Below are 24,471 nucleotides of genomic sequence, written 5' to 3' on the forward strand. Positions count from 1 at the left end.
ATTACCTAATGTTCTTGAAATGAAATTATTTAGGAAATGTTCCAGGTGATAAATAAGTGAATTTATAGATCGTCAGTGCGTGTTATAGAAAATGATCATGTGTTTAAAAAATATGATTGATATTTTATAGCTGCACTGCCCCAAACCCTAGCCATTTACCACATGTGGCTATTTAAGTTAATTAAAAATTAGTAAAATTAAAAGTCTAGTTCCTTAGTTTTATTAGCACATATCAAGTGCTAAATAGTCACATGTAGCTAATGGCTGCTGTTTTGAAAAGTGCAGATATAGACTGCACTGTTTAGAGAATGCAAAGTATGGGAATTATAATATTTTCAATTTAACTTTTCTATTGAAGTTTTTGTCTGCTTCTTATTGACTGGCAAAATATTAAGAGCTACAAGTGTCCATAAGGTTATTAGCCTGTCAGTTCTATTTGTAACAAAAAAAATAAGTAAATTGGATGTTAACTAGACATATTGTGGCGATCGTTTTGCAGTATTTACAAATATCAAGTCATTATGTTGTACACCTGAAACTAAATATAGTGTTATATGTCAGTTGTATCACCAAAAAAAAAAAATAAAATAAGTAAATTGTTAGTAAATTGTGAGTTCTAAATTTTAGTTTTAAATGTGCTAGCTCTGTGTGATCCAGTACAGTAGCCAGTAGCCGTATGTGGCCCTTGAGCAGTTGAAATATGGCTAGGGTGAATTGAGATATGCTGTAAGGGTAAAATGATATGTTTTGAATACTAGGTATCACCCCAAAAGTGTACAATGGATGAAGACGGTCAAAAGGTACAAACTTTCAGTTATAAAATAAATAAGTCATGGGGAGGTAATATACAGAATGGTGACTACAGTTAATAATAGTGTACTAAAAAAAAAAGAAAAAAAGTAATAGTGTACTGCATATTTGAAAGTTGCTAAGCAAGGAGAGCTTAAAAGTTCTCATAAGAAAAACAATTTGTAACTATGTATCGTGGTGGGTGTAACTAGACTTATTGTGGTGATCATTTTGCAGTGTATACAAATATTAAATCATTATGCTGTACATCTGAAAGTAATACTGTCATATGTCAATGATGTATAATTTTAATTGAGTTATAAATTAAAAAAATAAGTAAAATGTCAAGTAAAAGTCTGAAATTTTAAATGCTGATAGTATGTTGAAATAACATTGAGATATATAGTGCTACATAACATAAATTGTTAAAATTAATTTTGACCTTTTTTTTACTTTTATGAATGAACTAATAGAAAATTTGAAATTATGTGGCTCATTTTATATTTCTATTGGATAGTACTGTGTAACAGCCAATGCTCTAATAAGGAAATCTACTTCTACATGCCTAAATCAAGAATGACTATATTTGCGAAGTGGGATGAAAAACATTTTTTGCATATATTTACTTTTGTCCTCTTGGATTTTTAAAAATAGTACCAATTGCATCAAAACTTTTTGTGATTTCATTTGTCTGTGATGTGGAGGATATGCATAAAACACAGGTGCAGAGCTTTTACCTGATAAATGAGTGATATAGATAATATGAATACTGTGGGCATTCCAAGGAAAAAGATGTTCCTGGAATCATTGGAAAGGTATCTCAGAGACTTTTAGGGCTTTTATTGACCCAGCATTAAAAGATGAATATGGGGCTTCCCTGGTGGCGCAGTGGTTGAGAGTCCGCCTGGCGATGAAGCGGACACGGGTTCGTGCCCCGGTCCGGGAAGGTCCCACATGCCGCGGAGTGGCTGGGCCCATGAGCCATGGCCGCTGAGCCTGCGCATCCGGAGCAACGGGAGAGGCCACAACAGTGAGAGGCCCACATACTGAAAAAACAAAACAAAACAAACAAACAAAAAAGATGAATATGATTCAAGTGGCAGAAAACAGTAAACTGGAGCGCTCAAATAAAAGCCCAGATAGGTTGTAGACTGGGTATGCTTAGTGGATAGTGAACAGGCCAGAATGACTTGAATCAAGCATTTCAGTGCAGAAGTAAGAGGGAAGGATTGGAGAGTTAGGTTGAAATTGAATATTGGGACTCTTTGGCTAGGGTAAGAAACCTAGATGAGTTTATATAAGTATTTAGGAGCCATCAAAGATATTTATGAACTGGGAAGTGACATGAAAGCAGTATTTTTTTTTTTTAAAGATTGGTTTGGTTACAGGAGAGTATCCATACCTGTTTTTCTGAAGTGAGAAGGTGCAATGATATAGAGAAATTGGGGAAGATAGGGAGCAGGTTTGAGATGTAGAAAGGTAGAATCATTAAGACTACTACGTTTGGGGAAAAGGAAAAAGGAGAAATTGAAACTGACTTTGGTTCCCCAAATGTCATGACAGAAGTGAAAATAAAGGTATTTTAGCTTTGTATAATGTTTTCTTTTTTTAATTATTATTAATTTATGTATTTTTGGCTGCATTGGGTCTTTGTTGCTGCGCGCGGGCTTTCTCTAGTTGTGGCGAGCAGGGGCTACTCTTCGTTGTGGTATGCAGGGTTCTCATTGCGGTGGCTTTTCTTGTTGTGGAGCAGGGGCTCTAGGCACGCGGGCTTCAGTAGTTGTAGCATGTGGGCTCAGTAGTTGTGGCTTGTGGGCTCTAGAGTATAGGATCAGTAGTTGTGGTGCATGGGCTTAGTTGCTCTACAGCATGTGGGATCTTCCCGGACCAGGGCTCGAACCCGTGTGCCTTGCATTGGCAGGTGGATTCTTAACCACTGTGCCACCGGGGGAGCCCTGTATAATGTTTCCTGTTTTTAAAACTGTAAGATAGCCAGTTCAACCCTTTATTACAGACGAGGAATTTGAGAGTCATTGTTTAAAGAACTTGACCAGCATCATGGTCTCCTTGTCTTAAGTAGTAGAGTTGAGGATTGAGCCCAGGTCTTTTTCTTCCTGATGTATTGTCATTGGCATCTACTCAGTTGCCTAAGTCAGTGCCTCAGTTTTTCTTGATGCTTTCCCTTTGCTCAGTCAGCCAGTCCCTAAGTTTTATTATTTGTTTCCTAAACATATCTCAAATCTCCCCACTTCTCTTGGTACCACCTCTGCCTTCAGGTTACTCCCATCTTTCTGGATTGATATTTTCCTGAATTTATATCGTCTCTACCCTGCACACCACCTCCTAAAACAAATAAGCAAATAAAAGCTATCTGTTTTCCCACAGTTCAGTTTTTGAGATCTTTCTAAATTATAGAGCACTCTCGCTTAAACTTTTTAATAAAATGTAAACTTTGTAGCCTGTTCTTATAAGATTCTTGATGATACCCCTTTTCTGAGTGCTTCCACTTCCATGCTCACTTTGTTTTTCAGCCTTTTGTATCTGCTGTTACTTTCATAAGCAGTGTCCTTTCCCCCTTTTCTCCACTTCACCCTCAATCCCGTGTATTCTGGTCTTGGCTTAGTTTGATTGTCTGTTTACTCATCAGTAATCATCCCTCCCCTGCTTCTTTCCTTTACCTCCAGCTCACCCACCATTTACCTCCCCCCCGCCCCCGCCCCAGAGAAGACTCCCTTAAGTAGGCTCATTAAAGGTAGAGACTATTTCTTGCTTACTAATAGTGGACCCACAGAAATTTGTTGAATAGTGAAATGTTTTTATGCTTCAGGGTCATTTCAAGTTAGAAGTGGCTTTACTGGAGCGTAAAGAATCTGAAAGAATGAATGAAAAAAATTAGTCCATCACTTCCCAACCTGTACTTCAGAGCACTTGTATACTACAAGGTATTGTGTGTTTCACAGAAAAAGATTCCATGATCAAATATATTAGGGAATGCTGCAGATTATATCCAAGATAGGGATATAAGACTATTTATATAAGACTAATCAATTAAGGCTTCGGGAAGTTCTGTGGTAAAAATAAATATATATTTCCCTAATGTATTTGATTAGGGAAACTTTTTAGATAGTATAAATGTAATTTCTCTTAGGTTACTAGCAGTATTTGGTATTTGGGAAATGCTAAATGTGTGTGTCCTTTATTTCCCTCAGGTCTAATTAATACAGTTATACCATATAATCAGATGATGCCCAGGGGATATTTGGAGGAACTCTGGTTGTTTACAGTTGGAAGAGAAAACTTGAGGGAAGATACAGCTGTGTTCAAATATTTGAAGTTTCCAATAAAAGAGGAATTGAAAGTATTTTCTTTGAAACTAGAGAATAAGAGCAAGAAACGGGAGGAAGGTGTAGGGAGGCAGATTTTTTACTTTGTGTAAGGGTAACTTTCTAGTAATTAGAATTTTGGAAGGTTAAGTCAATTTTCTGTCCCTGTAGTTTGTCAAGCAGAGATTTATAGGGATGCTATAGAGGAGTTTACCACATTAGATAAGGGATGGATCAGAAGAGTAGTTTTCTTCAACAGCTTGAAAACCAATTAGACTCTATTTCTGAGATATCTGTCAATTTGGAATTTATATTCGTTGATTCCTTTCTGATTCTGTGAATCTGTGTCTTGGTCTGCAATCTCAGTCAAGAAACCAAATATGAGGTATGAGAAACACAGTAGAAATTTTAGTTGTATAGTTAAGTGATTTTACTTTATGGTATTTTTATAGACTTTATTTTTTAGAGCAGTTTTAGATTCATAAAAAAAATGGAGCACAAAGTAGAGAGAGTTCACATATACCCTCTTCCTCCGCACATGTACAACCTCTTTCACTGTCCACATCCCACACTACTATGGTACATTTGTTGAAATTGATGAACCTACATTGACACATTATTATCACCCAAAAGTCTGCAGTTTACATTAGAGTTCACTCTTAATTGTTGATGTTTTGAAAGAAAACATGAATATTCTTGTTCATGTTTAAAAAAGTAGTTTTCAGTTATTTCTTGCCCTAGTTTAGTCTTTTCTGATTCAGAGTTCTAAAAGATAACTAAATCAACATCTATTTTGAAAAAGTATTCAGCATTGAAGAAAGTTCTTTTTTTATGATCCTAAATGTTTACAAATGTTTTATTTTGCTGGCTAACAGTATTTTTTCTTCCTTTTAAGTACCTAAAGAATTGGTGGAGCTCCATTTGAAGTTGATGAGGAAGATTGGCAAATCTGTTACAGCAGATAGATGGGAAAAATATTTGATCAAGGTAAATATTTGTAAATCACCTTCTCTATATTCTATCTAGCATAAATCGATGTTATGTTTCATAATATGCTCTGATTTTTAAAATGGTCTCCTAAAAGTTGCAAAATATGACTCAGAAATCTATATGATTACTACAAGTATGTGATTCTTCTTTGCAGCTACTAAGCAATAGTCTAGAGTCCCAAAGTTAGATTTCAGAGGTGTTATCTTTTGTGTCAAACACTGTGCTCAGGACTTTCCATGTTTTCTCTCAGTTTCTTTCATGATTTCTTAAAATTGTCCTGATCAACTCAATTAAGCTATAGATAAGGCCCAACAAAGTTGTCATTTTTCTTTGAGATCACATAGTATGTGTAGACAGAGCCAAAATTTGTCTTTTACTTAAAAAGTAAAATGTCCAAAGACCTTTAGGTCAGTATGGAAGGCTTCCAAGTTAACAATAGGCCAAACCTATCCTTAATGAGAACAACCTGGGTAATCAGAAAGTGATTGCTTTAGGATAAACCCTATTAAGGGCATGACCATTCAGGGAAAATTGTCTGGATGGAATTGCATCCAGACTTTTGAGATCCACACAATTTTGTGAGGGGTGGGGGGTGATATTTTGAACTCTAACATACTAGAATATTAGGTTGCATTTTTAGGTGATTGAAAACCTGTAATTTTCTTATTGTCTTTTTAAAAATGTGTGTTTATGTATACATGTATTTTCATACCTGCTTTTGCAGGCGTGTGCATATGATTGTAGAGTGCTATGAAAAGAGGAACCATCAGGGAACAGGAGTTGCTTGTTCTTATCATAAAAAATCACATGTGCTGTTTCAGTTATCTTTGCTGCGTAACACACCACTCTAAATTAAGTGACATAAAACAATAATCATTTTAATCAGCTCAGTGACTCTCTGGGTTGGGAATTTGGAAAAGGTCACTTTCACTGTACTCTGTTCGTTGAAGCAACCCCAGTTCTCCCAAGGTTCAGGGAGAGGAGGCATAGACCTGAACGCTCAGCAAGTGGTAGGAGTGTCTTAACTTTTGAAAAGCCCAATATGAGATGAGATATATTTCAATATTTTTGCACAAGTTTGAAACCCTGGAAAGTTGGCTCAGCATTTCAAAAATTTGATGCTGTGTGATTTTCTAAAAGCCTTGATTTATATTTAATTAAATCTCTGAACTATATTAAACTGTGGATAATAAATGAGCAAAGTTTTAACTGTTCAAAGTCCTTTTAAACATACCAGTGGGGCAGGGGGTGGATACCAGTGAAGTTGATGCTTTGCCTTTAACAAAATATTTATTAACAATCTAGGTCTGGACCTTAAAAAGAGGTGCTAGGGGCTTCCTTGGTGGCGCAGTGGTTGAGAGTCCGCCTGCCGATGCAGGGGACACTGGTTCGTGCCCCGGTCTGGGGGGATCCCACATGCCGCGGAGCGGCTGGGTCCGTGAGCCGTGGCCGCTGAGCCTGCGTGTCCGCAACAGGAGAGGCCCTTGTACCGCAAAAAAAAAAAAAAAAAAAAAAAAAAGAGGTGCTAGAATTTCAGGACAGTAGTTTTTAACATAACATTTTAAAGGGTGTAGTTGTTTGTAAATCTGTTTATTAAAGTGGGTTGGTTTGTTTTGTATATGTTCTGAGAACTGAGGTAGAAATATCTTGTATACTAATCTCAACTCTACTGTTAACAAAATTTGGGTCCACGGATAATCTCCTTTTGCCCCCTTGTATCTCAGTTTCTTCATAAAATGTGATAATTGGGACAAGATGATTTTATAAACCCCTTTAGTTTTATGGTCATAACTGCAGGTTCTAGCTCAATTTTTTTGAATTGAGATACATTCACATAACATAAAATTTGCCCTTTGAAAGTGTACAATTCAGTGTTTTTAGTATATTCACAAGGTTGTGCAACCATCACCAGTATCCAAACCAGAACATCTTCATCGCCCCAGAAGAAACCTCATACCATTTAGCAACCACTGATCTGTTTTCTGAGTCTATGAATTTGCCTATTATGGAGGTTTCATATAAATGGAATCAGAATTTGTAGTAGCCTTTGTGTCTGGCTTCTTTCACTTAGCAAAATGTTTTCAAGGTTCATCTGTGTTGTAGCATGTACCAGAACTTTGTTCGTTTTTATGCTTGAATAATATTCCATTGTGTGGATAATATTACATTTTATCTGCTTATCAGTTTATGATATTTGCCTTGTTTCTACCTTTTGGCTATTATAAATAGTACTGCTATGAACATTTGTGTACAGATTTTTGGGTAGACAGGTGATTCAATTTTTTGAGTATGTATCTAGGGTAGAATTGCTGGGTTATATGGTAATTCTTTGTTTAACTTTTTGAGGAACTGCCAGACTGTTTCCAAAACAGCTCTAACGTTTTTCCCTAGGAACCTATGAGGGTTCCAACTTTTCCACATCCCACCTTACCTACACTTATTACTGACTGATTGATTTTAGCCCTCCCAGTGGGGATGAAGTACTATCTCATTATGGTTTTGATTTACATTTTCCTTATGATTAAAGGATGTTGAACCTTCTTTTCATGGGCTTGTTGGACTTTGTGTGTATCTTCTTTGGAAAAATGTCTTTTCACATCCTTGTCCATTTTTTAATTGGTTGTCTTCTTGTTTTTGAGTTTTTAAAGTTTTTTTTAATATATTCTGCATACTAGACCCTTACCAGATATATGGTTTGCAAATATTTTCTCCCATTATGTGTGTTGTCTTTTCAGTTTCTGTGTAATATCTTTTGATGCATGGAAGTTTTCATTTTGATTAAGTCCAATATTTTTCTAATGTGGCTAGTGCTTTGGTGTCATATATAAGAAACCGTTGCCCAAGCCAGGTCATGAAGATTTAATTCTATATTTTGTTTTAAGAGTTTGTAGTTTTAGTTCTTAAATTTAGATCTATAACCCATTTAATTTTTGAATATTCTCTCAGATAGGAGCCCAACTATATTCTTTGCACATAGATATCCATTTGTTCTATTACCATTTGTAAAAAACATTCTTTCCCTCACTGGATTGCCTTGACATCCTTGTAGAAAGTCAATTGACCATAAATGTGAGAGTTTATTTCTGAAGTTTTCATTCTGTTGACTTACATGTTGTTATTTATGCTGGTACCATATAGTCTTGATTACTGCAACTTTGTGGTAAATTTTGCAATTGTTCATCTTTTCCAAAATTGTTTTGGCTGTTCTGCATCACTTTCATTTCCTTATGAGTTTGAGGATCAGCTTATCAGTATCTGCAAAAATGCCAGTTAGGATTTGCATAGGGATTGTATATAATCTATAGATAAATTTGGGGAGTATTGGCTTCTTGACAGTAGTAAGTTTTCTGATCCATGAAAATAGGATGTCTTTCAAAATATGTAGGTCTTTAATTCCTTTCAAAAATGTTTTGCAGTTTTCTGACTCCAGTCTTATACTTTTGTTCAATTTATTCCTTAGCATTTTGCTGTTTTTGAGGGTATTGTAAATGGAATTTTCTTAATTTCATTTTCATATCATTCACTGCTATTGTGTAGAAATATGACTAATGATTGTATGTTGATCTTGTATGTTGCAACTTTGCCAAACTCATTATTAGCTCAAATAGCGTTTTTTGTGAATTCTTAAGATTTTCTATATACAAGATTATGTCATCTGCAAACATAGATAGGTTTACTTCCCCCGTTTCAATCTGGATACGCTTTATTTCTTTTTCTTGCATAATTGCTTTGCTGGAACCTCTGGTACACGGTTGAATAGAAATGGTGAGAGCAGACATCTTTGTCATGTTCCTGATCCTAGGGGGAAAGTTTTCAGCCTTTCAACTTTTAGTATGGTGTTATTTGAGGGTTTTTCATTGATGTCCTTTATCAGGTTGAGGGAATTCTCTTCTTTTCCTAATTTGTTTAGTGTTTTTATCATGAAAGCTGTTGGATTTTGTCAGATGTTTTTTCTGCATCTATTGAGTTAACCACACAAATTTTGTCCTTTATTCTATTAATGTGGTATATTACATTGATTAATTTTCATATGTTGAAACCTTGCAATCCTGTAACCAATCCCACTTGGTCATGGTCCGTAATCATTTTTATCTGTTGCTAGATTTGGTTTGTTAATTTATTTTTGAGGACTTTTGTGCCTATGTTCATAAGGGATATCCGTATTTTTTTTTTTTTTCTTGAGGTGTCTTTGTCTGGTTTTGCTATCTCGGTAATGCTGGCCTCTTATGTTGAATTGAGAAGTGTTTCCTCTGCTTTTGTTTTTTTGCAAGTGTTTGTGAGGTATTTATTAGAATTTAGCAGGGAAGCCAGGTGCACTTGGGCTTTTCTTTGTTGAAAATTTTTGTTTGTTTATTCAGTCTCTTTAATTGTCATTGATTTATTCAGCTTTGTATTTCTTCTTGTGTGAAGTTCAGTAGTTTGTGCCTTTCTAGGAAATTGTCCATTTTATTAGCTTATCTAATTTATTGGCATACAGTTGTTCATAGTATTCACTTATAATTCTTTTTACTTCTGCAAAGTCTGTAGTAATGTTCCTTCTTTCTTTCCTCATTTTACTGATTTAGTGTTCTCTTTTTTCCTGGCCAGTCTAGTTAGAGGTTTGTAAAATTTTATCTTTTTAAGGACCAACTTTTGGTTTAATTGAATTTCTGTTTTTCTTTTTTTTAATTTATTTATTTTTGGACACGTTGGGCCTTTGTTGCTGCGTGCAGGCTTTCTGTAGTTGCAGTGAATAGGGGCTACTCTTCGTTGTGGTGCGTTGGGCTGCTCATTGCGGTGGCTTCTCTTGTTGCAGAGCATGGGGCTCTAGGCGCGTAGGCTTCAGTAGTTGTGGCTCGTGGGCTCTAGAGTGCGAGCTCTAGAGCGCAGGCTCTAGAGTGCTGGCTCAGTAGTTGTGGCGCACCAGCTTAGTTGCTCTGCGGCATGGGATCTTCCCGGACCAGGGCTGTAACCTGTGTCTGTAGCATTGGCAGGTGGATTCTTAACCACTGTGCCACCAGGGAAGTCCCTACTCTTCTTTTCTAACATGGAAGTTTAGGTTATTAATTTGAGGTATTCCTCTTTTTCAATATAGGCATTTTCAGCTCTTGCATCTAATCCCTGCTTAGTTACATTTAATAAATTAGTATGTTCTCTTTTGTTTTCATTCATTTCTAAGTATTTTCTCTTTTCCCTTGTGATTTCTTTTTTGACCCGTTGGTTATTTAGTAGTGTGTTGTTTCCACATGTTTGTGAATTTCCCCAATTTTTTCCTGTTTTTGATTTCTAATTTCATTCCATTGTGTAGGAGAACATACTTTGTTTGATTTTGATCCCTCTAGTTTTGTTGAGACTTTTTTTGCCCTTACTTAACATATATTATATCCTTCTTCAATATTAAAAAATAATTTTTCTACTTAGATATTTATAGAGATTTGCTAACTTCATATGTATATTTACAGTCCTTTTTTTCCTGTTTTTTAAGACTTTCACTGCCCTGTAAATACACTCTTATGTATAAATGTGTATTTTTCCTTTATCCTTTTTTGATATGCTAAAGTCTCTACTATTTTAGTAAAGAACTATAAACTCTCCATTAACTCTTTATTTCCCTTCAGCTGCCACCCATCTGCTCTTCTTCCCCTTTATATTAGTTATTTATTGCTTTCATGACAACTTATCCCCAAACTGAGCAGCTTAAAACAATGAACATCAAACATTTATTATCTCATAATTTTTTTGTGTTAGGAATCTGGCTCAGTGTCTGTCATTAGGCTGTATGTAGTCAAGCTGTCAGCTTGCCTTGCAGTTTTCTCTGAAGGCTCAACTGGAAGAGGATCCACTTCCAAGCTCAGTCACATAGCTGTTGACAGGATTGGATTCCTTGTCATGGCTTTTTCATAAGGCAGCTTAAAATATTGCAACAGAGCCAGTGAGTGAGAGAGAGTGCCTGAGATGGAACTCATGGTCTTTTTGTAGCCAGATCTTGGAAATGACGTACTATCACCTTTGCCATATTTTATTTGTTAGAATGAAATCACTAGATTTGGCTCATAACCAAAGCGGGTAGGGTGAAGGAACAAGGGAGGGAATGACATAAGGGGAATGAATACCAGGAGGTGAAGATCATTATGGGCCACGTAGAAGCTATCTATCTTACAAACCTCTTGAAATAATTTTCTTTATTTGCTAGTCTCTTTCTTTACCTCCCATTTACTCCTTAGTCCATTGAAAATTTCCTCCTCTGCATAATTCCATTCCAATAAAATTTCTTTTTCAGTTCAAGCGTTTGAATAGTGTCGCTTATTACTAAATTCAAGTGACACTATTTATTACATATCTTCCCAGTTTCTCTACATGTTCTTTCCTTCAAACATTCTTCTTTTGCCTTCTTTCCTACAGTACTTTCCTGGATTTCTTTCTATCCCTAGTAGTCTCCTTTGCCAGATCTTTCTTTTTATCTAAGCTCCTGAAGGTTTTTGTACTACAGAGTTTTGTTTTAGACCCTCCTCTAGTCTCATTTCATATACTCTCCTTGGATTATCTTATTTATTCCCATGGCTTTAAACCCCATATGCCAGTGAGTCATATTTTCATCCTGAATCTTCTTAGTTCCAAGGCCAGTATACTCAATAACATAGTGAACATCTTTACTCAAAAAATAAAGTGAATCTGTGTCAGTGTAGAGACTAAACTTCTGTAACAAAATGATTCCAAAATATAATTGCTTAAGTAAGCAATAGCTTGGGACTTCCCTGGGGTCCAGTGGTTAAGACTCTTAGCTCCCAATGCAGGAGGCACAGGTTTGATCCGTGGTCGGGGAACTAAGATCCTGCATGCCCTACAGCGCAGCCAAAAAGGGGGGGAGAAAAGCAATAAGTTTATTTCTCTCTGTTATAACAATGACTGGTCTAGACTCTTGAGACAGTTGTGTTCCATGAGGTTATTCAGAGACCCAGGTTTCTTTTATTTCACTGTTGTACCCTAGGACATTTTGCTTTCCTGTGTTGTACAGTGTACTTCAGCCTCAGAAAGGAGAAAGAAAGAAAGTTCAGGGCATGCAGTTTTCTTTTAATAAGCAAAGCAGAAGTTGCATATGTTACTTCTGTTATTCCATTAGAAACAACACAGTCACATGATTATACCTATTCGTAAAAGAGGTTAGAAAATGTCAGGTCTTCTTTAGTGGCCACAAACTCAGGAAAATGGAACAGGGTGGCCAGATTTATGTGGGACAACTGCACAATATTTGGTTCCCTTCCCTTTGGGAGGACTATACATCCCCCTGCTGGTAAGTTCAGGCATGGTCATGTGATTAGGCTTTGGTCGGTGAAATGAAGGAAAAGTGGTATAGTTACACTTTCTGGAAAAAGCTTTAAGGGCAATGTATATTCTTCATGTGTTTTATTACCTTTGCTATGATGACTGATAATTTTCTAGATAAATGCTGCTCATTTTGGGGGTGAAGATAATGGGCAGCAGAGCCACTACCAACCTGTTATCAAGATACAGTGTAGCCCAGGAATAAATAAACTTTGTTGCTATAAACCTAGGTGTTCAGCAAACTATTTCTTAAGGGGTAAGATAGTAAATATTTTAGGCTTGTGGTCCTTATATTTTCTTTCACAACTACAATTTCTAAATAAATGAATATGGCTGTGTTCCAGTAAAACTTTGTCTACAAAAACAAACAGTCTGTGGGCCAGAGTTTGCCAGCCATTGCTGTAACTCATTGAGATTTGGGAGTCCTTTGTTACTGCAGCATAACCCTACTATCCTGACTGATACCCTTGGTTAAGTAGCATCAATACCACATACTTTCTCAAACCAGAAATATAAGTATCATCCTTGATTCCTTTATCATTTCCCAAACTAAATCTTGGCCGCTCTCTCTGAACTGTTCATTTAACAGATGAAGATATTAAGAACCAAAGGGAGATAATTATTCTTGGCCATGTATCCAAGTTAGTAAAAGAGAACCAGAACTTGGATAGATCTGCTACTTTTATAGTGTTTTTTTTAATAGTCTAGAGTTTATTGTTCCTTGACTTAGTAAATGGTACTATTATATATTCAGAGCTGCTGGTCACTCTGGACTTCATATCAACCAAGCCCTGTTTGATTTAGCCTTCTAAATCTCTCTCAACTCAGTATACTCAACCCTCTTTGTTTCTACCCTGCTTGCAGTCATTTTCTCTCACCTGGATTAATGTGGGAACCTCCAGATTGGTTTCCATATCTATTGCAGTTACCACAGTGAAAATGGTAGAGCGAAAATCTGAATGATCTTTCTCTTCTGTTTTACGCCCTTAATTATGACTCCTTGTTGTCTTCTGAATGGAAAATAAATTTTTTAACATGGGAACAAAGTTTTTTATGTGATGGGCCTTGCTATTCTTTTCTCTGGATTCTTTTCTTGCTGTTCTCTTTACCACATCAGTATGTACTGTGTGGTAGTACATACAGTACAGTAGTTCTGCCATGAAGAAATACTTTTGGTTTCCAGAATGGTCATGCTGTTTCTTGCTCCTTGCTTTTTTGTGTATAACTAAAGTAGGTCTTGCCCTTCAATCTCATCTTATCACCTTGTTTTATTTCATTCATAGAACGAAAAATCCCAAGTTTATTATTTAAGTCTGTCTCTTCCACAAAAACCAAATCTCAGTGAGGGCAAGGATTTTTGTCAATCTCTATTATATTCTTAGCACCTGAACCAGTGCCTAACACATAGCGATTGCTCAGTCAATATTTGTTGAATCAGTAATTGGATAAATGAACGAACACTGTCCTAGCAGAAGCCAGCCACATGAGTGTGTTTGTGTATGTATGTCTGTGTGTGTGTCTCTGTCTGCTCTCCTGTTCCCCTGCTTCCGCTCCACACCCCCCACACACATCAAAGTGCAAGTTCTTTGAAATCAGGGAAGTATGCATATTTTTCAGTGTTTTCATCTAATATTATGCCTTGCTAATTGTAGGTACTCAAGCATGTTAAAAGGATACTATTATGAGATACCAATTTTTAGTGCCTATGATTTTAGTTCTTCTAAGAGTACTTTTTTTTTTAGAATCTTTATTGAAGTAAAATTGCTTTACAGTGTTGCGTTAGTTTCTGATGTATAACAAAGTGAATCAGCTATATGCATACGTATATCCCCATATCCCCTCCCTCTTGCGTCTCCCTCCCACCCTCTCTTTCCCACTACTCTAGGTGGTCGCAAAGCACCCAGCTGATCTCCCTGTGCTATGTGGCTGCTTCCCACTAGCTATCTGTTTTACGTTTGGTAGTGTATATATGTCCACGCCACTCTCTCACTTCATCCCAGCCTACCCTTCCCCCTCCACGTGTCCTCAGGTCCATTCTCTACGTCTGTGTCTTTATTCCTGTCGTGCCCCTAGGTTCATCAGAACCATTTTTTTTAGACTCCATATATATGTGTTACCATACGGTATTTGTTTTTCTCTTTCTGACTTACTTCACTCTGTATGACAGACTCTAGATCCATCCACCTCACTACAAATAACTCAGTTTCGTGTCTTTTTATGGCTGAGTAATATTCCATTGTATATATGTGCCACATCTTTATCCATTCATCTCTCGATGCACACTTAGGCTGTTTCCGTGTCCTGTTACTGTAAATAGAGCTGCAGTGAACATTGTGGTACATGACTCTTTGCGTTATGGTTTTCTCAGGGTATATGCCCAGGAGTAGGATTGCTGGGTCATATGCTAGTTCTATTTTTAGTTTTTTAAGGAACCTCCATACTGTTCTCCATAGTGGCTGTACCAATTTACATTCCCACCAACAGTACAGGAGGGTTCCCTTTTCTCTACACCCTCTCCAGCATGTATTGTTTGTAGATTTTTTGATGATGTGTGACCCGTGTGATATGATATCTCATTGTAGTTTTGACCCGTGTGATATGATATCTCATTGTAGTTTTGATTTGCATTTCTCTAATGATTGGTAATGTTGAGCATCTTTTCATGTGTTTGTTGGCAATCTGTATATCTTCTTTGGTAAAATGTCTGTTTACCTCTTCAGCCCATTTTTGGATTGGGTTGTTTGTTTTTTTGATATTGAGCTGCATGAGCTGTTTGTATATTTTGGAGATTAATCCTTTGTCACTTGCTTTGTTTGCAAATATTTTCTCCCATTCTGAGGGTTGTCTTTTTGTCTTGTTTATGATTTCCTATGCTGTACAAAAGCTTTTAAGTTTCATTAGGTCCCATTTGTTTATTTTTGTTTTTATCTCCATTTCTCTAGGAGGTGGGTCAAAAAGGATCTTGCTGTGATTTATGTCATAGAGTGGTCTGCCTATGTTTTTCTCTAAGAATTTTATAGTGTCTGGCCTTACATTTAGGTCCTTAATCCATTTGGAGTTTATTTTTGTGTATGATGTTAGGAAGTGTTCTAATTTCATTCTTTTACATGTAGCTGTCCAGTTTCCCAGCATCACTTATGGAAGAGGCTGTCTTTTCTGCATTGTATACTCTTGCCTCCTTTATCAAAGATAAGGTGACCATATGTGCATGGGTTTATCTCTGGGCTTTCTGTCCTATTCCATTGATCTATATTTCTGTTTGTGCCAGTACCATATTGTCTTGATTACTGTAGCTTTCTAGTATAGTCTTAAGTCAGGGAGTCTGATTCCTCCAGCTCCGTTTTTTACCCTCAAGACTGCTTTGGCTATTCAGGGTCTTTTGTGTTTCCACAGAAATTGTGCCGTTTTTTCTTCTAGTTCTGTGAAAAATGCCATTGGTAGTTTGATAAGGATTGCATTGACTCTGTAGATTGCTTTCGGTAGTATAGTCATTTTCACAATGTTGATTCTTCCAATCCAAGAACATGGTATATCTCTCCATCTGCTTGTGTCGTCTTTAATTTCTTTCATCAGTGTCTTATAGATTTCTGCATACAAGTCTTTTGTTTCCTTAGGTAGGTTTATTCCTAGGTATTTTATTCTTTTTGTTGCAGTGGTACATGAGAGCGTTGCCTTAATTTCTCTTTCAGATTTATCATTGTTAGTGTATAGCAATGCAAGAGATTTCTGTGCATTACTTTTGTATCCTCCTACTTTACCAGCTTCATTGATTAGCTGTAGTAGTTTTCTGGTAGCATCTTTAGGATTCTTTATGTATAATATCAGGTCATCTGCAAACAGTGACAGTTTGACTTCTTCTTTTCTGATTTGGATTCCTTTTATTTCTTTTTCTTCTCTGATTGCCATGGCTATAACTTCCAAAACTGTGTTGGCTAATAGTGGTAAGAGTGGGCACCCTGTCTTGTTCTTGATCTTAGACGAAACGCTTTCAGTTTTTCACCATTGAGAACGATGTTTGCTGTGGGTTTGTCATATATGGCCTTTATTATGTTGAGGTAGATTCCCTCTATGCCCACTTTCTGGAGGGTTTTTATCATAAATGGGTGTTGAATTTTGTGAGAAGCTTTATCTGCATCTATTGAGATGCTCATATGCTTTTTCTCCTTCGATTTGTTAATATGGTGTATCACATTGACTGATTTGCATATACTGAAGAATCCTTGCCTTCCTGGGAAAAACACCACTTGATTGTGGTGTATGATCCTTATAATGTGTTGATGGATTCTGTTTGCTAGTATTTTGTTGAGGATTTTTGCATCTATATTCATCAGTTATATTGGTCTGTAATTTTCTTTTTTTTGAGTATCTTTTTCTGCTTTTATTATCAGGGTGATCATGGCCTCATAGAATGAGTTTGGGAGTGTTCCTCCCTCTGGTATATTTTGGAAGAGTTTGAGAAGTATACGTGTTAGCTCTTCTCTAAATGTTTGATAGAATTTGCATGTGAAGCCATCTGGTCCTGGGCTTTTGTTTGTTGGAAGAATTTGAATCTCAGTTTCAATTTCAGTGCTTCTGATTTATCTGTTTATATGTTCTATTTCTTCCTGGTTCTGTCTTGGAAGCTTGTGCTTTTCTAAGAATTTGTCCATTTCTTCCAGGTTGTCCTTGTTATTGGCATATAATTGCTTCTAGTAGTCTCTCATGATCCTTTGTATTTCTGCAGTGTCAGTTGTTACTTCACCTTTTTCATTTCTAATTCTATTGATTTCAGTCTTCTCCCTCTTTTTCTTAATGAGTGTAGCTAATGATTTATCAATTTTGTTTATCTTCTCAAAGAACCATCTTTTAGTTTTATTGCCCTTTGCTATCGTTTCCTTCATTTCTTTTTTATTTATTTCTGATCTGATCTTTATGATTTTTTTCCTTCTGCTAACTTTGGGTTTTGTTTGTTCTTTCTCTAGTTCCTTTAGGTGTAAGGTTAGATTGTTTATTGAGATTTTTCTTGTTTCTTGAGGTAGGCTTGTATAGCTATAAACTTCCCTCTTAGAACTGCTTTTGCTTCATCCCGTAGGTTTTGGATCATCGTGTTTTCATTGTCATTTGGCTCTAGGTGTTGTTTGATTTCCTCTTTGATTTTTTTCAGTGATCTTTTGGTTATTTAGTAATGTGTTGTTTAGCCTGTATGTGTTTGTGTTTATTACGTTTTCTTCCCTGTAATTTATTTCTTATCTTGTAGCGTAGTGGTCAGAAAAGATGCTTGATATGATTGCAGTTTTCTTAAATTTACTGAGGCTTGATTTGTGACCCAATTTGTGATCTGTCCTGGAGAATGTTCCGTGAGCACTTGAGAACAAAGTGTAATCTGCTGTTTTTGGATGGAATGTCCTATAAAGATCAATTAAAAATCTATCTGGTCTGTTGTGTCATTTAAAGCTTCTGTTTCCTTATTTATTTTCATTTTGGATGATCTGTCCATTGGTGTAAGTGCCATGTTAAAGTCCCCCACTATTATTGTGTTACTCTTGATTTCCTCTTTTATAGCTGTTAGCAGTTGCCTTATGTATTGAGATACTCCTATGTTGGGTGCATATATATCTGTAATTGTTATATCTTCGTCTTGGATTCATCCCTTGATCATTATGTAGTGTCCTTTCTTGTCTCTTGTAACATTCTTTATTTTAAAGTCTATTTTATCTGATATGAGTATTGCTACTCCAGCTTTCTTTTGATTTTCATTTGCATGGAGTATCTTATTCCATTCCCCACTTTCAGTCTGTATGTGTCCCTAGGTCATAAGTGGGTCTCTTGTAGACAGCGTTTTTATGGGTCTTGTTTTTGTATCGATTCAGCGAGCCTGTGTCTTATGTTTGGAACATTTAATCCATTCACGTTTAAGATAATTACCGACATGTATGTTCCTATTACCATTTTCTTAATTGTTGTGGGTTTTTTTTTGTTTTTTGTAGGTCCTTTTCTTTTCTTGTGTTTCCCACTTAGAGAAGTTCCTTTAGCATTTGTTGCAGACCTGGTTTGGTGGTCCTGAATTCTTAGCTTTTGCTTGTCTGTAAAGCTTTTGATTTCTCCATCGAAACTGAATGAGATCCTTGCCGGGTAGAGTACTCTTGGCCGTAGGTTCTTCCCTTTCATCACTTTAAGTATGTCCTGCCATTCCCTTCTGGCTTGTAGAGTTTCTGCTGAGAAATCACCGGTTAACCTTATGGGAGTTTTCTTGTATGTTATTTGTCTTTTTTTCTTTGCTGCTTTCAATAATTTTTCTTTGTCTTTAATTTTTGCCAGTTTGATTACTATGTGTCTCGGCATGTTTCTCCTTGTGTTTATCCTGTATGGGACTTCTCTGCGCTTCCTGGACTTGGGTGGCTATTTCCTTTCCCATGTTAGGAAGTTTTCGACCATAATCTCTTCAAATATTTTCTCGAGTCCTTTCTCTCTTCTCCTTCTGGGACCCCTATAATGCAAATGTTGTTGCGTGTAATGTCCCAGATGTCTCTTAGGCTGTCTTCATTTCTTTTCATTCTTTTTTCTTTATTCTGTTCCTCAGCAGTGAATTCCACCATTCTGTCTTCCAGGTCACTTATCTGTTCTTCTGTCTCAGTTATTCTGCTATTGATTCTGTCTAGTGTAGTTTTCATTTCAGTTATTGTATTGTTCCTCTCTGTTTGTTTGTTCTTTAATTCTTCTGGGTCTTTGTTAAACATATCTTGCATCTTCTTGATCTTTGCCTCCATTCTTTTTCCGAGGTCCTGGATCAACTTCACTATCATTATTCTGAATTCTTTTTCTGGAAGGTTGCCTATCTCTACTTCATTTAATTGTTTTTCTGGGGTTTTATCTTGTTCCTTCATCTGGTACATAGCCGTCTGCCTTTCCATCTTTTCTAACTTTCTGTGAACATGATTTTTGTTCCACAGGCTGCAGGATTGTAGTTCTTGCTTCTGCCGTCTGCCCTCTGGTGGATGAGGCTATCTAAGAGGTTTGTGCAAGTTTCCTGATGGGAGGGTCTGGTGGTGGGTAGAGCTGTTTGTTGCTCTGGTGGGCAGAGCTCAGTAAAACTTTAATCTGCTTGACTGCTGATGGGTAGGGCTGGGTTTCCTCCCTGTTGTTTGTTTGGCCTGAGGCAACCCAATCCTGGAGCCTACCTGGGCTCTTTGGTGGGGCTAAAGGCGGACTCTGGGAGGGCTCATGCCAAGGAGTACTTTCCAGAACTTGTGCTGCCAGTGTCCTTGTCCTCTCGGTGAGACACAGCCACACCCCGCCTCTGCAGGAGACCCTCCACTACTAGGAGGTAGGTCTGGTTCAGTCTCCTGTGGGGTCACTGCTCCTTCCCCTGGGTCCTGATGTGCACACCAGTTTGTGTGTGCCCTCCAAGAGTGGAGTCACTTTTTCCCCCAGTCCTTTTGAAGACCTGCAATCAAATCCCAGTAGCCTTCAAAGTCTGATTCTCTAGGAATTCCTCCTCCCGTTGCCGGACCCCCAGGTTGGGAAGCCTGACGTGGGGCTCAGAACCTTCACTCCAGTGGGTGGACTTCTGTGGTGTAAGTGTTCTCCAGTTTGTGAGTCACCCACCCGGCAGTTATGGGATTGGATTTTATTGTGATTGCGCCCCTTCACCCGTCTCATTGCAGCATCTCCTTTGTCTTTGGATGTGGGGTATCTTTTTTGGTGAGTTCCAGTGTCTTCCTGTCGATGATTGTTCAGCAGTTCGTTGTGATTCTGGTGCCCTTACAAGAGGGAGTGAGCACACGTCCTTCTCCTTCGGCATCTTGAGGCAAATCCTCATTGTTTTTTCTTTATTCTGCTCCCTGGCAGTTATTTCTACCATTTTGTCTTCCAGCTCACTTACTGTTCTTCTGCTTCAGTTATTCTGTTGTTGATTTCTTCTAGAGTATTTTTAATTTCAGTAATTGTGTGGTACATCACTGTTTGTTTGCTCTTTAGTTCTTCTAGATCCTTGTTAAATGTTTCTTTTATTTTCTGCATTCTGTTTCCAAGATTTTGGATCCTCTTTACTATCATTACTCTGAATTCTTTTGGGGTCGGTTGCCTGTTTCATCTTCATTTATTTGGTCTTGTAGGTTTTTACCTTGCTGCTTCGTCTGCAACATATTTTTTTGTCATTTTATTTTATTTTATTTTTGATGGGTGGTGCTGTATTCCTGTCTTATTGGTTGTTTGGCCTGAGACGTGCAGCACTGGAGTTTGCAGGCAGTTGGATAGAGCTGGTTCTTGGTGCTGAGATGAGGACTTCCTGGAGGCCTCACTCCAATTACTATTCCCTGGGGTCTGAGGTTCTCTGTTAGTGCAGCTGCTTGGATTCGGAGCTCTCACCACAGGAGTTTGGGCCCGACCTCTGGACTGGGTACCAAGATCCTTCAAGCTTCATGGTGCGGTAAAAAAAAAAAAAAAAAGGAAGAAAGAAAAGCAGCACAATATCTAAGAATAAAAAACAAAATAAAATTAGAAAGATAAAAAAATATATTAGGAAAACTAAAACTGTGGTTGAAACAGTCTCAACAAGGTAAAATAAAACTACGACAGAAAAAAGAAAAGAAAGGGTGGGTGGGTGGGGAAACAAGCCAAAAGGAGAGATCACTAACGAAGTCTAAAGAATAAAATAAAATTGCAAAAGTAAGAGATTTATTAGGAAAAATAAAAATATAAATGAATCAACAACCGTGAATCAACAAGGTAAAACAGAACCCCAATCTAAAAGGAAAAGAGCTTTGGCTCTGGGGGCGGAGTTTAGGCAGGGGGTGGAACTTAGGCAGAGGCGTGGTTTAGGCTGGGGCAGGACCTAGGCAGTTGGTGGCGTGACATTTGAGCGTGGGGCAGGGCCTCTGCCTAGGACCTGTGCGGAAGGGGAGAGGCAGCTGGTTGAAAGGAAGGCCTCTGGAGTGTGCGGTTCTGGAGTTTGGAGTTAGGGCCCTGAGTGAGTGTGTGTGGGTGGGGTTTAGTCCCAGCGTGTTGGATGCGGTCTCCGAGTGTAGAGGGAGGGCCCTGGGTAGGGGTGTAGGAGCGAGGCTTGGGATCTATGTTTCAGGAGGGAGGCTCCGAGGTCAGAGGATGAGGCCTGGGAGCCCAGCAGGCTCCCCAGTGCCTAAGTGGATGGGAAAGCACTGACCCCATTCCTTACCCTTCCTTCGTGCCCCTTCCCCACCATCTCCCCCAGGATCTCCCCTGTGGCAACTGGATCCCTAACCATGGGTGGGTCCCGCTGGGTGTAGGAACTCCTTCCCTCCCCCAGCCACCCTTCAGGGATGCTGGTCCCAAAGTCCGTCCTTTACTTTTGCTCCCCCTTCCCTCCCTCCCGCTCTCTCAGGACCCTCTCTGCTGGAGGGGGCCTAGGTGGGCAGAGGATCAGGCCCAGGATCGCAACAGGTTCCTGGGGGTCCAAGTGGGCAGGGGAAACCTGGCCACGCTCCCTTTTTATCCTCTGCCCTCCCAGTGGTCCCCCAATTTCCCCCTTCGTGCGTGGGATCCCTTCCCCTCCCCCAGCGACCCCCTCGGGGCACCAGTCCTCTCCCACCTCCACTTCTCCTCCCCCTTCACTCCCCCTATGCCCCACGTCCTACCCAGTCGCTGGGGGTTCCTCCCGTCCCCTTAGATGTCCATGGTTCCCTGCCGGTGCCTGGTACGTGCCCTGGTTGTGAGGAGGCGTGAATTCCATGTCCTCGTAGTACACCATCTTCACTCTGCCCCCCAAGGGTATTTTATACTTTTAGCTTTCTTTGATGCCAGCAAAACTTTAACACATTTGTCTTAAAGAATCCCATTGTTCCTAATTTAGGTAGCCCTAAGGTCTAGCTTAGAAAAGCTAAGGTTGAGAGACATTACGCTGCGTATAATTATGTCTCACATAGGTCTGAGTACTAACTTGTATTCATTTGAGAGTCAGAAATTGCTCTTGGATTTCCTCAGTTTGGAGGACCTTGTGGTATTCCCATGAAATGAGGTTAGAAACAGGTTTCCCACAGCCTCTTTTTATTTTTAATATTAAAAAATGTAGAATGCATAGATTAAAACTAAGGATAATATAATGCCCATATTTCTGCCACTCAGAATTAATGCTTTTCTGTTTTACTAGTCCTTTCACATTTTTACTAACTTGAATTAGATAGTACTTCTCATGAAATGTGAAATCTGTCCCCACTTTATCATTGTTTTTTGGCAAATATTCCAACTTTTAATTATATTAGTGAACATACATATAGTCTGTTAACTCGTAGAGCACTTTTGTACATTTTGCCTAAAAGTCTGTTAGTTTTATTTTACAACACTAAGCAGTTTTATTTTACAACACTAAGCAATTAGCTTTTACAGACAAAATGACAAACATCTCTGTTACTGATAATCAAGTACCCTCATCTACTTAGCCGTTGATATATTTGTCGACTTGGAGTTTTATTGTAGTTGCAATGATTTAACTTTTAAAAATTAGTTTTAATGTATAAATAGGCCATGTTTTGAGATTACAGAACAGGTATAGATATGCTTTTAATCTTAGTTTTCTTCGAGAATTTTGTGTTCTGTGCACATAAAACATTAATTAGATTGAGAACTTCCTTTTAGCACAGCAGTTTTCAGCTTGTTTTTCATAAAGCCATAGGGTTTCCCCAGAATTGCTTCTGGGCCCGAGTGTTAGTCCACTAGGGCTACTATAACAAAATACCACAGAGTGGGTAGCTTAAAATGTATCCACAGTTCTGGCGGCTGGAAGTCTAAGAGCGAAGTGCTGGCAAATTTGGCTCCTAGTAAGCACTCTCTTCCTACCTTGTAGTAGGCCTTCTTGCTGTTTCCTCAAATGGCCTTTCCTGTGGGTGTGCTCAGGGAGGTGGAATCTCTGGTCTCACAGACACCAGTCCTGTAGGATTAGGGTGGCCCTGCTCTTAAGGTCTCCTTTAGCTTTAATTATGTCCTTAAAGCCCTTACCTCCATATACAGACACATTGTGGGTTAGGGCTTCAACATATTAATTTTGAGGGGACACAATTCGGTTCATAAAAACTAATGAAATATTTTGTTGGAAGAAAGTGATTATGCTGATTAATAAAAAGGGAAGTGGGGTTGAAAACTACTCATACATTATGTAGGTCCTTCAACATAAGAATTTATTGCATTCATGTACAACTTTTCAGGAGCCTATTTATTTTGTGAAATGGAGATTCATCCCTATAAACTGTCTTTCCTGGGATTCTATATCTCTCTTAATTTCTTAGTAGTTTAGATTCGTAGAATCTTAAATGATGCAGACAGTCAGGAATTCCCATTGACTTGAGGGTCATTGAAATTTTGATTTCAGTACGGTATGCTTCAGTAAATTATTGTAGAGTCTGGTTGTAGTGATTTCTAGACTAAAGTTTAAAAGTGTTGAATTAAGAATCAGAGAGTTCAGGACTGGATTAAGATGGTGGAAGAGAAGGATGTGGAGCCCACCTCTTCCCACAAATACATCAGAAATAATCATTATGTGGAACAATTCTCACAGAATACCTACTGAAGGCTGGCAGAAGATCTCATAAACCCAAAATGGCAAGAAAGATCACCATGTAACAGGTAGGACAAAAGGAAAAAAAAGGGCATTGACACAGGACATGCACCCCTGGGAGGGTGCGGTGAGAAAGAAAAGGTTTCCTCACCCTAAGAAGTCCGTTCACCAGCGTGGAGGTCAGCCAGGACAGAAAGGGAGCGTCAGAGGCTCAGAGGAGGGTGCAGCAGCTAGCTTGTGGCAGGCAGAACAGAGAGAGACCTGCACAGAGGATCCTGGGCATCTCGCTGCACTCCCCAGCTTGAGACACATGTCTGCCGGTGTGCATGGGGTCTGGGGGCTGAAATTTGGGCTTCAGAGGACAGACACACAGGGAGAGGCTTGGGGTTGGCTGTACAGAAACAGCCTGAAGGGAATGGAGTGTGGTCTGAGCCACAACTGGGGGTTTGCACAGGAAGGAGCCAAGGTCTGCCATTGAAGCCCCATTGGTAACATGAGCCCTTTAAGGGAGGGTGGGCCTGCCTCATCCTCGATGTGCTCACGGCAGGCACGACTCTGCCTCTA

At 38.4% G+C, this 24,471-nt stretch overlaps 1 protein-coding gene across 2 annotated transcripts in view; it reads left to right on the plus strand.

Moving 5' to 3' along the window:
- RSF1 (remodeling and spacing factor 1) overlaps positions 1 to 24,471 on the plus strand; it is a 170,089-nt gene that overhangs the window by 39,384 nt on the left and 106,234 nt on the right. For both annotated transcript variants that reach the window (XM_032639555.1, XM_032639556.1), the window contains exon 2: positions 5,008 to 5,099. In XM_032639555.1, coding sequence (XP_032495446.1) covers positions 5,008 to 5,099 — 92 coding nt within the window. The remainder of the gene's footprint in view (positions 1 to 5,007; positions 5,100 to 24,471) is intronic.

The sequence above is a fragment of the Phocoena sinus genome, chromosome 8 (genome assembly GCF_008692025.1).
Source record: "Phocoena sinus isolate mPhoSin1 chromosome 8, mPhoSin1.pri, whole genome shotgun sequence".
Taxonomy (NCBI): domain Eukaryota; kingdom Metazoa; phylum Chordata; class Mammalia; order Artiodactyla; family Phocoenidae; genus Phocoena; species Phocoena sinus.